Here is a 13,879-nt window from a genome sequence, read left to right as displayed (position 1 = left end):
CCGTATGTCTCCTTTTTTTGGTATTTTCACACAAATTCTTCTGCTAATTGGGGTTTAGTCCAATTCTGTATCCTTCCCTTCAAGGCTCAGGGGTCCATGATTATCTTCTGTGTCTGTGTTAATTGGTTTCCCTTTTCTTTGTTGAAGAGGGTGTGCAATCCTTCTGCCTAGTCCGCCATCTTGCTGGAACTCCCCTCTAGACTATTTCCTTGAGTCTTCAATTTTCTTCACTCATCTTTGCTCTAAATGGGGAGCAACCAATAGCTGCTTCTCTAATGTCTGGTCACAAGCTCTTAACACCCCAGTTACTACTGAGCAAAGAAGGATGGTAGAACATTGCCTTTGTGGATTATGTTATGTTAATTGACCTGGATGTCTCTCAAAATTGTGGTCTTAAATCCCCAAGCATAGTGACTCACTCATTTCTTCAAGGTGTTGGGTTATAGCTAAGACATTTTCAAAACTTTGCCTGCTGTGTGCTCTACTAAACCCTTGGATGTATTTGCAGCACATACAAAGACATATGTAGGAATATCCTCTACCAAATCTATATATACTCTTGAATGTACTCCTATTTGCCTTCCCACATCTGTTCAGCTTGCATGTCTACCTATGTATCTACTTGTAGTTATTATTATTACTATTACTGCAGGGAAAGTAATCTTAAAACAGATTACTTATGTCTCAATATATATACTTCTATGTCTTAGATATTTTCAGAGCACCATAACCACCTGCCATCAAGTTGATTCTGACTCATAGTGATCCCATAGGACAGGGTCCAACTGTCCCATAGCATTTCCAATGGTATAAATCTTTACAGAAGCAGACTGCTTCATCTTGCTCCTGTGGAGCAGCTCATGGGTTCGAACTGCCAACCTTTTGGTTAGCAGCTGAGAAGTTTGAGTATAAAATATGATAGGCTGAAGTCAGATTAACTTCAAACTTCAAACTTACTTACTAAAGTGCCTTAATTATAATGAGTGGGTCTAGATCTGGATTGTGGTTGTAACTGTTAGCAGAATATTATAATAGCTGTTGAACAAGCCTGAGAGAATTGCTTATCCTAAAACTTAACATTTTCCTTCCTAAATGCATGGGCTTTTAAGGCCTTGAAAAGTTAAGGAGTAAGATGGAATTCATCACTGAATTCTTAGATGCTTGAATAAACATTCAAACATACTTTAAGCAAATAAAATGTCTCTTGCACTCAAGAAACAGTATATGGAGATTCAAAACAGATACTTTTTATAATGAAAATTTATTTCATCTTTCTCACATGATAAACTCTATCTGCATCATTTTAACTAACTCATAGAATCACTGTTATAGGTGACAAGAAGTTATCAGAAGTATATATATTCAGTTTGGTTATTTGAAATCTGTATGTTGTTGTTGTTGTTAGGTATTGTCGAGTCATCTCTGACTCATAGCAATCTTATGCACAGCAGAATCACCAGCTCTGAAATCTATATAGGATTTACATGAACTTCCAATTGTAGTCCTGTCTATGTATAATACCAACAGACCAAGTAATTATATTTAGGAGAAAAATACTTTTTAAGCTCCCAAATACTCAACTGTTTTCCCTAAAGAAAAAAAAAATGTCAACTGTTCATTTCATAGAAAATTTGTAATTTCTTGAGTTATTCAATGGGCAAATTTTTACCTATTGGCTTTTTTAATTCATAGGTTTAATTTACTACGTGTAGTTTTACATGCTTGATTTTGGAATTTGTGATTTTACAAAATGGTGGCCTATCTTTCATTTTTTAGTGTCTATAAGCACATGTAGGCAGATCACAAACTGTGGGTGGGAACAAAACTATTGAGTCTATGGCTTAAGGTCTAAGTTCTAACTTTCACAACATACACAAATAAAGCTTGTCCTTTGGTTTATGGCTGTACCCACTATATTTAAGAACAATTTACATGTCAGCTTCTTTATGTATTGTACATTCTGCAGATCTTTGCTTAAAGATTTTCTGATTACTACATGCCAGGCTTGTCTGCCTGCTGCTATGGTTTCCTGGCAGTCTGGTTTGCCCTACACTCTTTGAAGTTGTTCTTTAGTATCCTCTTAAAATTATTCTGCTTAGGCTGCTGAGATTAACTCTAATGAAGTTCACCATAATGCAGGCCCCCTGCAGTCAGTCATTCCTACAGATATCCAGTATAGCAGTTTTATTTCAAAGAGTTTTAATTCAGTGTAGGTAAACTGGCATTGCTCATGTATTTTATGTTTGGTTATTCCATTTTATCACTGAGATCAAACATGAATCCACTGTCAGTTCCCGCTGTATTTAAATCTCTTTATGCTAAAATTCTGATTTATTCCATCCATAGCCTCTGGAATTACCTCTTTGGAATACCAGTGTGGTCAAGTCCCTGCCTCAACCTGGTAACACAGTTTCTTATTACATAAAAGGTAAAACCCAAAGTTCTTTGCAAGGTAATCTAAATCTTCTGGGAATGAACACCTGTTTACTTCTCTACTATTTATTATCCCCCACTGTTCTCTCCCATATTCCCTACTACCTACTCTTCCCTGAATACACCAGATGGCTCCCACCTCTATGCTTTTGCACATCCAATTTCTCATACTCCAGAACACTCCCTCCCTTCACGTTCTGTCCCCACACTGACAAACTCTCCCTCTCCCACTTCCTCTAAAACCCAACTCAGATATTACTTCTTCTACAAAGCCTTTCTCTGACTCAGGAAGAGTTAAGTGACTCTTCTTTGTGCCCTTCCTCCCTTAGTATCATATACAGACCCAAATTTGTACTGCATAGCTTACTCCGTTAATCTAAGGAGATGGGTCACATGACTTTCTCCTACACTAGTCTATGCTCAACTTAGCTTCAATTTACCATTACATTCTGAGTGCCAAGCACAATGTCTGACAATGCATGTTGGCTGAATGTCTAAATGAATCAATGGTTAACATAATGTCATGCATCAAAAAGTGATGAAATGTCTCTGGTGACAAAGAAGTGATGAAACTACTCAAAAATGAAGTGTCTGTCAACATCTAGTGATATAGTCTGAAGAAAGGCAGAGTATCTGTGATGGTCTACACAGCTCTAGGGTGTTGTGGAATTGAGGTCAATATACATTCATTGAGTCATTTTATTTTTCTTCAATAATCTTTGCTGTTGTTTTTCTTGTTGTTATGTGCCATCGAGTCAGACCCGACTCACAGCGACCCCTTCTTGGGTTTCCAAGGCAGTATCACTACAGAAGTAGATTGCCCCATCTTCCTTCCAGGAGTGGCTGGTGGGTTTGAATCGCCAGCCTTCTGGTTAGCAGTCAAGTGCCTTAGCCACTATGCTACCAGAGCTCCCAATCTTTGCTGACTACCTATTAAATACCATATGCCAAAAGAAAAAAAAACGTCAAGGGCTTCTGCTCAGGTACATTTACAATCTGGTGGGAGAGAGACAATAATCTATTCTCATAAGTATTTGCTGAATAAACGTCATGAAGGAGAGGTGCATGATAAAGGAAGAAATGAATACAGTTAGATGGCACTGGAAGGAATGAGGTTTAAGCCAAGTTCTGCAGATAAGAGTGTGTTAATCAGACAAAGAAGAACATAAAGGAAGTCCTGTGAAGATTGGAGAAGGGTAGTGCAGAAGCAATGTCGAGCATGGTGGAAGGTGAGAGGATGATGGCAAGACAGCTAGCTGTTTCTTAACACTGTTACCCAGCAACAATGGGGTTTTGAAAACCTTTTTCATGTTACAGCATTTTTGAAGGGACAAGGGTGACACAAGGAGACAAGTTAGAAAGCTATTAACATCACTTTTATCTTTGTGTTGTCACATGCCTCTCAACAAGAGTACTGGTTTTCCTGATTACGTTTCTCATATTCTTTTTCTACTCAGACGTCATTTAACAACCTGGGTGGTGCAAATGGTTAAGTGCATGGCTACTAACTGAAAGGTTGGTGGTTCAAACCCATCCAGAGGTACCTCAGAAGAAAGGCCTGGAGATCTCATTCTGAAAGGTCACAGCCTCGGAAACCCTGTGCAGCAGAGCTGCTCTGCATACATGGAGTTGCCTTGAATCAGAATCAATTCAACAGCAACTAATAACAACCAAAAAATTCAGTAGGTGTCTGAGCTGTAGTCAGGAGGTAAGTTTGAGAGAGGAAGAATCTGTTCTGAAAATCTGAGAATAGGATACATGTGATCTGTCATGATACCAGACTGAGCATTACTGAAGAAAGAAACTGGGGAATAGGCATCTGTGGATTCCATGGAGCTAGAAGACCTCTAATTGGGGGCATGCTGGTACAGAACCAGAAATACTGATTTTACTTAGGTAGTAACACAAGTTTTAATGTCAATATGTTACCTCTGAGTTATCAGTCTCTACAAGTGCAGTTAAGATTCTTTTATTTTTTCTTCATTTGATACTAAATATCGTAGCCAGAAAAAGATTCGTTCAAGTTTTACAAAATGGTGCCCTTCATAAAAGCATGTTAAGGCTTATTTAAGCTTTTCTTGAGCAGGGTCCTGTTTTCTATTTAATGGCCTTCGCATCTCATTTACATTATTTAAATCTTTCTCTCACAATGCATCCTCTCAGGCCACCTTGTTCTATTTAGAGGTCTCCAAACACACTATGCACTCCATGCCTTTATTCCTGCTGTTCCCTTGCCTGGTGAACACCTAACTCATCCTTCAGCGTTCAGCTCAAATGCCGCTTGTTCTGTGGCACTTTGCCCAACTCCCACAGCCACAGCTAATTACTCCCTCCTCGGTGTTTCCATAGCAATGTGTTGACATCCTTATTACAGTATTCTGCATCGTGGTTAAGATAGCTGTTTATGCTTCAGTTTCCTGTTAGATCGTGAGAGGAAAAATTGTGTCTTCTTCATCTTTTTATCCATGTAGCTGAGATTAAGGCCTGGTACAACAGGCACTCCAGTAAATGTTTGCCAGTAAAAAATTAGTGAATAAGATAAGGAAGAAATGTGCCGTATAGTAGACCTATTTATCTGCATAGCTTCTATGGCACTTTCTCCATTAACAGTGCTGGTTAAGAACGCTGTTGTTCTTCTTATGTGCCGTCAAGTTGTCTCTGACTCAGAGACCTCTCCTTAGATTTCTGAGGCAGTATCACTACAGAAGAAGATTGCCCAATGGCATGATTTTTCTTTAGTTCAGCACATACATTCTGGTACTTGGATAAATAACATTCCTATAATATCCTGGAGACCTGGTAGAGCAGTGGTTAAAGAGTTCAGCTGCTAACCCAGATGCTGGCAGTCTGAACTAGGTGTTTTGTGGGAGAAAGGAGAGGCAGTCTGCTTCCATAAAGATTTATAGCCTTGGAAACCCTATGGGAGCAGATCTACTCTGTCTTACAAGGTTGCTAGGAGTTGGGATCAATGTGACAGTGGGTTTGGTTTTACTTTATCTTACTTTTTGGTGAGAGGAAATTTTCAGCTAAGCATAGTTTTCCAGAAGTTAATCCTCTCTCATTAACTATATAATTAACTAGATATACACATGTTGAAGTTTCAAATTTTATCTTGTTTTACTGTTTATGCTCTTCTTTAGGTAAAGAAGAAAACTGACAAATCTATAATTTAATAATCCTATTTATTTTTGGTATAATACAAAAAGATCCCTACTTTTGTTATTAGATAATAAATGTTATTTGTATTGGATATTTAGGAGTTCTGGTGGTGTAGTGCCTAAGGCATCTGACTGCTAACCAGAAGGCTGGTGGTTCAAACCCACCAGCCACTCATTGGAAGGAAGACCGTGCAATCTACTTCTGCAGTGATACCACCTCGGAAACCTAAGAAGGGGCTGCTATGAGTTGGATCCCCCTTGATGGCAGTGAATTTGGTTTTTGGTTTGTATTGGCTAATTGGCTATTTATATGCTTAAGGACCAAGATAAACTTCTAAACAACTTGTAATTGGGCAGGGGGTGGGGACCACAGGGAGTTAATCTCTGAATTTTTTTTGTACTCTGATTACTGCCTAGGACAGTGACAAGCATATAGTATATTCTCATAAATACCAGAAACTGTCAATCTGTAACTCACTTTTTAAAAATCTATCCAGTATGTCTCACAAATGAACAATTTCCCTTCTCACACACATTATCATGGCAAGTTAGTTATAAGATCCCTATAAGTTAATAAACCCTATCAAAACCTATCAAGAATATGGTCAGATCTATTAATGTCATACAAATAGGTTTGAGTTTATTTTTGTTGTTTAAGGGGTAGAGCAGTTTAAAAGTAAAGTCTTTTACATGCTACAGCTACCATGTCAAAGCAATGTGTAGCTTGGTATAAATGAACTACTATGGTTCTACGATGGGAGCTCTGGTAGCATAGTGGCTAAAAGCACTTGACTGCTAACCAGAAGGCTGGCGGTTCAAACCCACCAGCCACTCCTCGGAAGGAAGGTTGGGCAATCCTACTTCCGTAGTGATACTGCCTCGGAAACCCATGGAGGGGTTGCTATCAGTCGGGGCCGACTCGAGGGCACATAACAACAACAACAACATGGTTCTACTGTTAGTTGCTACAGAGATGGTTCTAATTCATGGCAATTCCAAGTACACAGAAGGAAACATTATCCAGCCCAGTGCTATCTTCATGACCACTGGTATGTTGCAGTTCACTGCTACAGCCACTGTGTATTTTCAGTGCCTCCCAACCCAGGAGGTCCATGTTCCAGCACTACACAGGACAGCATTCTGCTGGGATCTCTAGGGTTCCCGCTGGCTATGTTTTAGAAGTAGATCGTCAGGCTTCTCTTCTGTCTTATTCTGCATGTTCCACTGAAACCTGTCCACCACAGGTGACCCTGCACTTAGCTGCTAACCAAAAAGTTGGAGGTTCGAGTCTACCAAATGCACCTTTGAAGAAAGGCCTGGAGCTCTACTTCTTAAATAATCAGCTGCTGAAAACCTTACAGACCACAGTGCCAATGTGACACGTGTGGAGTTGTCAAGAGCTGGTGTGAACTTGATGGCATCTGGTCACTAGGGTCCTAGTCTCAATTTTTTATTTTCTTTTAGGACACAGAGAAGAAACAACCGATATTCTTCTGCTCAATCATCCACATCCTTATGAAAGGAAAGCCTGCTTGATGTTTGGCTTCTTGGAATAAAACTAAATCTATTATACTCCCTAGTGGCCTGCACTAAGTAAGCAATCTATACATATCTGTAAAGGAAGTCAATAGCATTATACTTTCTATATTCATGCAAGAAAATAATTACATGGATTGGTCACACACATGATTATTTTCCCCCTACTCCCTTGATTCAAATGGATAATTCCTTAAAAAAATGCAGTAAATTCTAGTGGACCTTTCATTATACAGAGGGAACAGGGTTTTCCTTTACAGTTTAAAGGATTGCTAGAAATACTTTTATCAGTTCTTTGCCTTATGTACAAATGAAAAATGAAGCAATCTCTATTTGCTTAAACAATGACAAAGGCTTTAAATATAGTTTCATGCATTACATTACCATGTTCCAGTCTTTCTCAACTTTTCTGAATATGGATTCAATTTTCCACACACCATTCTCCCATCCAGAAATGGTTTGATTATTATTTGAAACTCGGACATAGCAATCTTTCACAATATTATAATAAAGGTGGAACTGTTTAGAAATCTTCTCATTTTCAAAAGGAATGAACAGGGTTTCTTTTGTCTTAAAAAGAAAACAGAATTAAGTTTTCAACATAACAGATGTAAAACAAACAAAAAGAGGAACTGTTATGTATATTGTTAAGAGACTCTTCCCTTAAAAATATTATGACTTAAGAAAGTAAATTTTTACATTAAAAAAAAAATTAGTGCCAGTGGACAATTCTGAAAGTATTTTATGATTAAATATAATCAATATGCTGCTGATAAAGCACTGAACATTACTAGAGACAAAACAGGAATTACGATGATTTTGTGTTAAACGTGGATCCAAGTTTTTCTTTATTTCCACCTCTACCACCATCTTTCACTTGGAGTACTGCAACAGTCTCCTCAACCTGATCCCCAGCTGTCAACTCATGCTCCACACTGCAACAAAAATGATTTTAAAAATAATGTAAAAATAATTACTTTTCTGTTTAATATACTCCACTGACTTCCCACTGTACTTAAACTCCAAACTCTTTACCATGGTTAATAGGGCCCTATATGATCTGACCCCTAGTTCTCCAACCAAAGGCTCTTGTTCCCTTCCTTTTAGTCTCTATACTCCCACCACACTACTCTTCCTTTAGTTCCTCAAAAAGGCCCAGGTCTTTCCTGCCTCAGTGCCTTGACACATGCTGTCCTATCTGGAATGCTTTTCTTTCTCCACTTCATGTATTTGCTTCTTTCTTATTGTTCAGTCCAATTCATCAGAGTGGCCCTTCCTGATACCCTAAGCCTCTCCTAGTACCTGAGAGGTATAGAGTGAAACTATTTTGTACATATGTGACATTACTACAAAAGCTCATGTTTACCTTAAAATTCCAGATAAATAGTAATCTAGGGGCTTAATATAACATACTTCTCTACTTCCTGAAATCTCTGAATGAATCTAGGATTTGAGAAAGATGCTGTATTTATCCTGTGTCTTTATTCACAAAACTGTCCCTCCCCCTTAAACACAGGCACAGTAGCCCAGTGTAAGAAGCCTGGCTCTAGAACAGGATTTCTCATTCTCTGCATTATGATTTTGGGGCCAGACAATTCTTTGTTGTGAGGGACTGTCCTGTGCATTGCAGGATTTTTAGCAGCATCCCTGACCTCTACACACTAGATGCCTATGGTATCTCTCCTTCTCCCCGATCCTCCCCATTTGTGACAATTAAAATGCCATACAATGCCAAATGTCCTCTGGGAGAACAAAAATCATCCAACAGTAGGCCAAATGCTCTAGACTATGCCAAAATCTTGCTATAATATGTACTAACCAATGAAGATAGTAGGTAATGTTGTTTTTTTCCTTTGGGAGAATATGAGGTATTAAAACTCTAAATGCATAATAATTAGTAATTAGTACATTAAAAAAATCTTAGAAACAGTTAGATAAATATGTATATGTATTACTATCAGAATCTTAAAATAGTGCCATTAAATATATAAACAAGAAGATAATTCCCTGGTGGAAACTATGAATTTTGGTGTCAAAAAAATACAGTATTAAAAAGCAGTTTATTTTTATAAATTAATTTTACAATAATGAATTAGTGTACTAAACTTCAAAACAGGCATGAGAACACTTCCTAATTCTTTTCTTCTCTGTCTTCTGCAATGGTATTTCAGAGCACAAACCACATGGAAATAAAATGTAACAATAGTATTAACTACTATTTTACAAAGGATTAACCAATTAATGTGCCAAAGGGCACAGACAAAAGTAGATTACTGAATGAACATAGCATGTACACAACTGAACAAAGCAAACTAGAGTAAGAGTAACATTAATCTTTTATAAAATGTTTCAATCTAAGACAAAGATAAATTTTTTTCTTTCTGGAAATGATATCGTCAGTACTACCTTCTTTTTCAAATTGTTAGCAAGAAATAATTCCAAAATTTTTCAGTTTATTTTTAAAACAAACATTCACGTCTAAAGGGGAAAATGATTTCTCTTAATGGCCCTAATATGGTCCTCAATAACAGGGAAATTTAAAAAATTTTGAAGAGAAAACAATCCACATATATGACCCATTTTGTGTTTTTTGAAATTTAATCAACTTATATGACATGAAAGGGAGCAAACCCACCCTTTAAAAAAAAAAAAAAAGAAAGAAAGAAATGAAGACTCAAATAATAACCATATTTTAAATGGGAAACAGCTGTGAATTAAATTTGCTCTTTTTAACTGGCTTCATTTAGATTTATACTTGTAACTTGCACTGCATCAGCAGTGATTTAAATTGTTGAATTTAGATCTTGTAATTCTATGGCTGAACCAGTATTTCCAACTGCCTGCTACAGATGACAGAATAAATTAAAAAGCAAACATAAAATTTATTGGGGATAATTCACCCTTTTTGGAGTAGAGCAATGAGCTGCAACAATGGCAAATTTAGGAAAAGTAGATATAAAACTATAATTTGTTTGGAGCTCTTTGATATAAATACTGTGATGAGTTGTTTTCCTGTAAAGTATTTTCATTACATATTTTCCTGCATATGACTGATATTAAGTACTTTCCAATGAGTCAACGTTAATCTCACTTAAAGGCAAGGGACAGTCTGGTGTACTTTCTTAACATCAATTGCAGAACTTAGCACAAAGGTTTCACTTAACCCATAACTATAGGACTGACTATAGAAATTTTATTTCCATTACTTGTTATTTAATTTTGGGAAATTAATCAAATGATAGTAACTTAAAATAAGTTGACAATATATTAACAATCACATCAACAACAATAATTTCAGATGTATTTTTCCCCACTGTATTTTATAAGGTTTTCATATAGCAAAAAAAAAAAAAAAAAGGCAGGACTCTTTTAAATGCATTAAAATCTCCTTTTAAATGACTGGGATATGCCATTCTTAAAGGATATCCAAAAGTTTAAAGAACTGGCATTCAATTTCATTAGTCATCAGCAAAATGAAAATGCAAATTATGATATACTACTATATACCACGAGAATTGATAAAGTGAAAATGAAAGGCAAAACCCAGCGTAGGCAAAGACATGAAAGAAATTTCATATACTCCTGGTGAGAGTAAAATGGCACATCACTTTGGAAAACTGTGTGGCAATATCTACTAAAGTTGAACACACTCATATTCTAAAACCTAGCAATTTCACTTCTAGGTACACAAAATGGAAATGCAGACAAACATTCACTGAAAACATGTATATGAATTTTTGCAGCAGCATAATTTGTAATAAATTCACTGCCATCGAGTCGAATCTGACTCACAGCAACCCTCACTGGGTTTCTGAGGCAATGAAACTTTACAGAAATAGATTACTACAACACAAGAAACAACCCAAATGACTGTCAACAGTGGAGTGGATAAATCAATTATATTAGTGATTTAGTAAACAGTATTATTTATTATATATTCATACTATGGAATAATACAGCTATGAGAATAAACATACCATAAACATACAACAAAACTGGATAGAAGAAACCATACACAGAGAGCATGCATGATTCCACACATGTACATTAAGCAATGTAACAGGCAATTCTAATCTATGATGTCAGAAGCAAGGATAATGATTACTCTTAGGGATAGAAAGCAGTGACTAGAAAAACTCATGGCTGTTTCTGAAGCTTTGGGTGAGGTTCTGTTTCTTTCTCTTTTTTTGTAGGTTCTATTTCTTATTTTGGTGATTATACAGCTGCTCAATTTGTGAGAATTCATTAAGTTATACATTTATGAATTGTGCATATTTCTGTACATACTTCAGTTAAAGTTATATCTCACTAACATTTATATAATGTAAAAAATAGAAAAAACTCATCTGAAAATACTCTGCTAATTCATGTATATGATTATATTATGTCAACCAAATGTAAGTTCTCTTCAAATGTTTATATTTTTAATAATTTTTCTGTAATCAAAGAGCACAGGTCAAGAAGTAGGAAAGTTAAAAGACTATCAAGATAAAATGAATTAAATACCTCTAGACCCATTTCACCTCGGGCTATTCTCCAAGCCACAGACCCAGATATTCTTCCACTTAGTTCTCCAGGTTTAGGAGTTTTAGGAGATATAAATTCAACAAGCTCCACAATTATCCTCTGGAGAAGTTCTTTTCTTCGGCTTTCCGATAAAGACAGCTGCCTCTATAATTCATGTTTTAAAAAATAAATAGTTAAGATCGGCAGAATGCTGAGGCCTATCTCTAACCAAGAATGTATTTTAGAACATTTACATTTTAAGGGGATATTGAAAGAAGTAACCAATTTTATTTTCATATATACTTTATTTGGGAAAGACACTGTGGAAACTTACAATAAATTTACACATTTTATGTTGAGAAGTAATTTAACACTTGTTTCCATCTCTCCATGGCCTTTCTTATCCTAGATTTGAAATGGAAGTAGCAACTTCTGTTACTGGCTAACAGACTAGCTGTGTCAGACCAATAACCAACTGCCCTGTTAAGAAAATCTATATAAGCTGAGGAACACATACACAAACACACAGACATATACATACAAACACCTGTTTGAATGATCAGAAAGCCACCAAGCAGACAGAACTTGGAAAGCCAAGATCCCAAGAGAAGAACTGAGGGGAAGGAAACCTGCTATGTTTGCTTCTTTTTCCCTTCCAGGAATTTGCCAATTTTTAAGTGGCAATGATGAAGAAAGATGAAGGCTGAGGAGCCAAGTACAAAATGGTGCATAAAGCACTGAAAAATGAAGCAGAATTTATAGCAGATGCACAGTGCTGATGAGAAAATACACTGGACTTCAGAGCTTGTCCCAAGGTAAGGGGTCCTAGGAAAGGAAATACTCCAGGTTATCTAATTATAATTTCTATAAGGGCTACACTTAAAATGAAGGGCAAATCCAAAAGAAACTGAAATCTCACCTTCAAAAAACTCAGTAACTAATTAGACTAAGGGATCTACTCTTTTTGTCTGCAAAAAGCAAAATCAGTTCTATCTCCTTTAATTATAGAAAAAACTCATGTATACATTAAAAAAGTTAATTCTACCAAAGAGTGTAAGTGAACCTCCATATCTGATACCCAGTTCTTTTTCTCAGAAGTAGATGATGTTAGCAATTTCCTATGCTTTGTTTCAGAAATTCCACCAATGGACAAGCACGTAAGTGTGCATGTGTTATCACAGTATTCAAGACACAACTACTTTGATAAATACTTCTGCCAAGTACTGTATATATTGAAATTTGTTTAAGTGAACTTTGAGAAAAGATATGCCAATTTAATCCAAATCAACATACTGAAATGCCATATTTTACTTAAAAAGAGTCTTCAAATTTTCAATGAACAAAAAGACATTTAGCATATTTAAATATTTTGCTTGTAAAATAAAACTACTTTAAGAATTCCAATGAGCTAAAAATGGCTATTCATGATTATATTAAAAACCTCAAATATCTTCTTAAAAATGACAAACCCCTAATTACAGACCTGCTTATTAAGCTCATTTATTGTTTCTCGAAGTAATTCTTCTTTAACTTCAATTCTTCTAGAGATTACCTCTTCATGTTTACAAGAATATCGCCAAGTGACATCAACCACCTCAAATAAATCACAGAATATAAATATTTAACAAGATTACTACCATCAATCTGATTTGATAAATAGTTTCATTCTGTTGCACAAAAGGTCACTATGAGTTGGTATCGACTCAACGGAACTGAACATCTACAACAAGATTTGCTAGAATAACTAAAACTGTTAAATGCAACTTTTAAAATTTTTTCATTTTAGACTTTAAAACCTATGAAAGCAATTGAGAAGACCATGCTTTTTATTCATTTTCTTACAGGTACTCTTCCAAGAAAGACTGGTTAGAAAGGTAAGATTTTTCAAAACATCAACTTTTTCTTTTTTAAAGTTTTCTACAAAACTGATCTCATAAAATAAAAACTTTTTCCATTTTTCTTACACTGAATTTATAAATCAAAAACTGATTTCTGACACAAATATGAAGACAATTCAATGGAGAAATGGCAATCTTTTCAACAAATGGTGCTGGAATAATTGGTTACCCAGTTACAAAAAAAAAAAAAAAAAAAAGAACTTCAATTCCCACCTGGGACCGCAATAAAAAATGAACTCAAAATGGATCATAGATCCAAATGTTGTTGTTGTTGTTGTTAAGTGCCGTCGAGTCGTTTCCGACTCATAGCGACCCCATGCACAGCAGAACGAAACACTGCCCGATCCC

The 13,879-nt window shown here is 36.0% G+C and overlaps 1 protein-coding gene across 1 annotated transcript in view; it reads right to left on the bottom strand.

Moving 5' to 3' along the window:
- NGLY1 (N-glycanase 1) overlaps positions 1-13,879 on the bottom strand; it is a 136,373-nt gene that overhangs the window by 8,624 nt on the left and 113,870 nt on the right. The window contains exons 8-10 of the mRNA XM_007936347.2: positions 13,117-13,227; positions 11,634-11,798; positions 7,512-7,697 (exon numbers count right to left, since the gene is read on the bottom strand). Coding sequence (XP_007934538.1) covers positions 7,512-7,697; positions 11,634-11,798; positions 13,117-13,227 — 462 coding nt within the window. The remainder of the gene's footprint in view (positions 1-7,511; positions 7,698-11,633; positions 11,799-13,116; positions 13,228-13,879) is intronic.

This window comes from Orycteropus afer, unplaced genomic scaffold (assembly GCF_000298275.1).
Source record: "Orycteropus afer afer isolate SDZICR_OR568_19922 unplaced genomic scaffold, OryAfe1.0 scaffold00003, whole genome shotgun sequence".
NCBI classification, from domain to species: Eukaryota; Metazoa; Chordata; class Mammalia; order Tubulidentata; family Orycteropodidae; genus Orycteropus; species Orycteropus afer.
The sequence above is the reverse complement of the archived record's forward strand: the minus strand, read 5'-3'. Positions and strand labels throughout refer to the sequence as shown.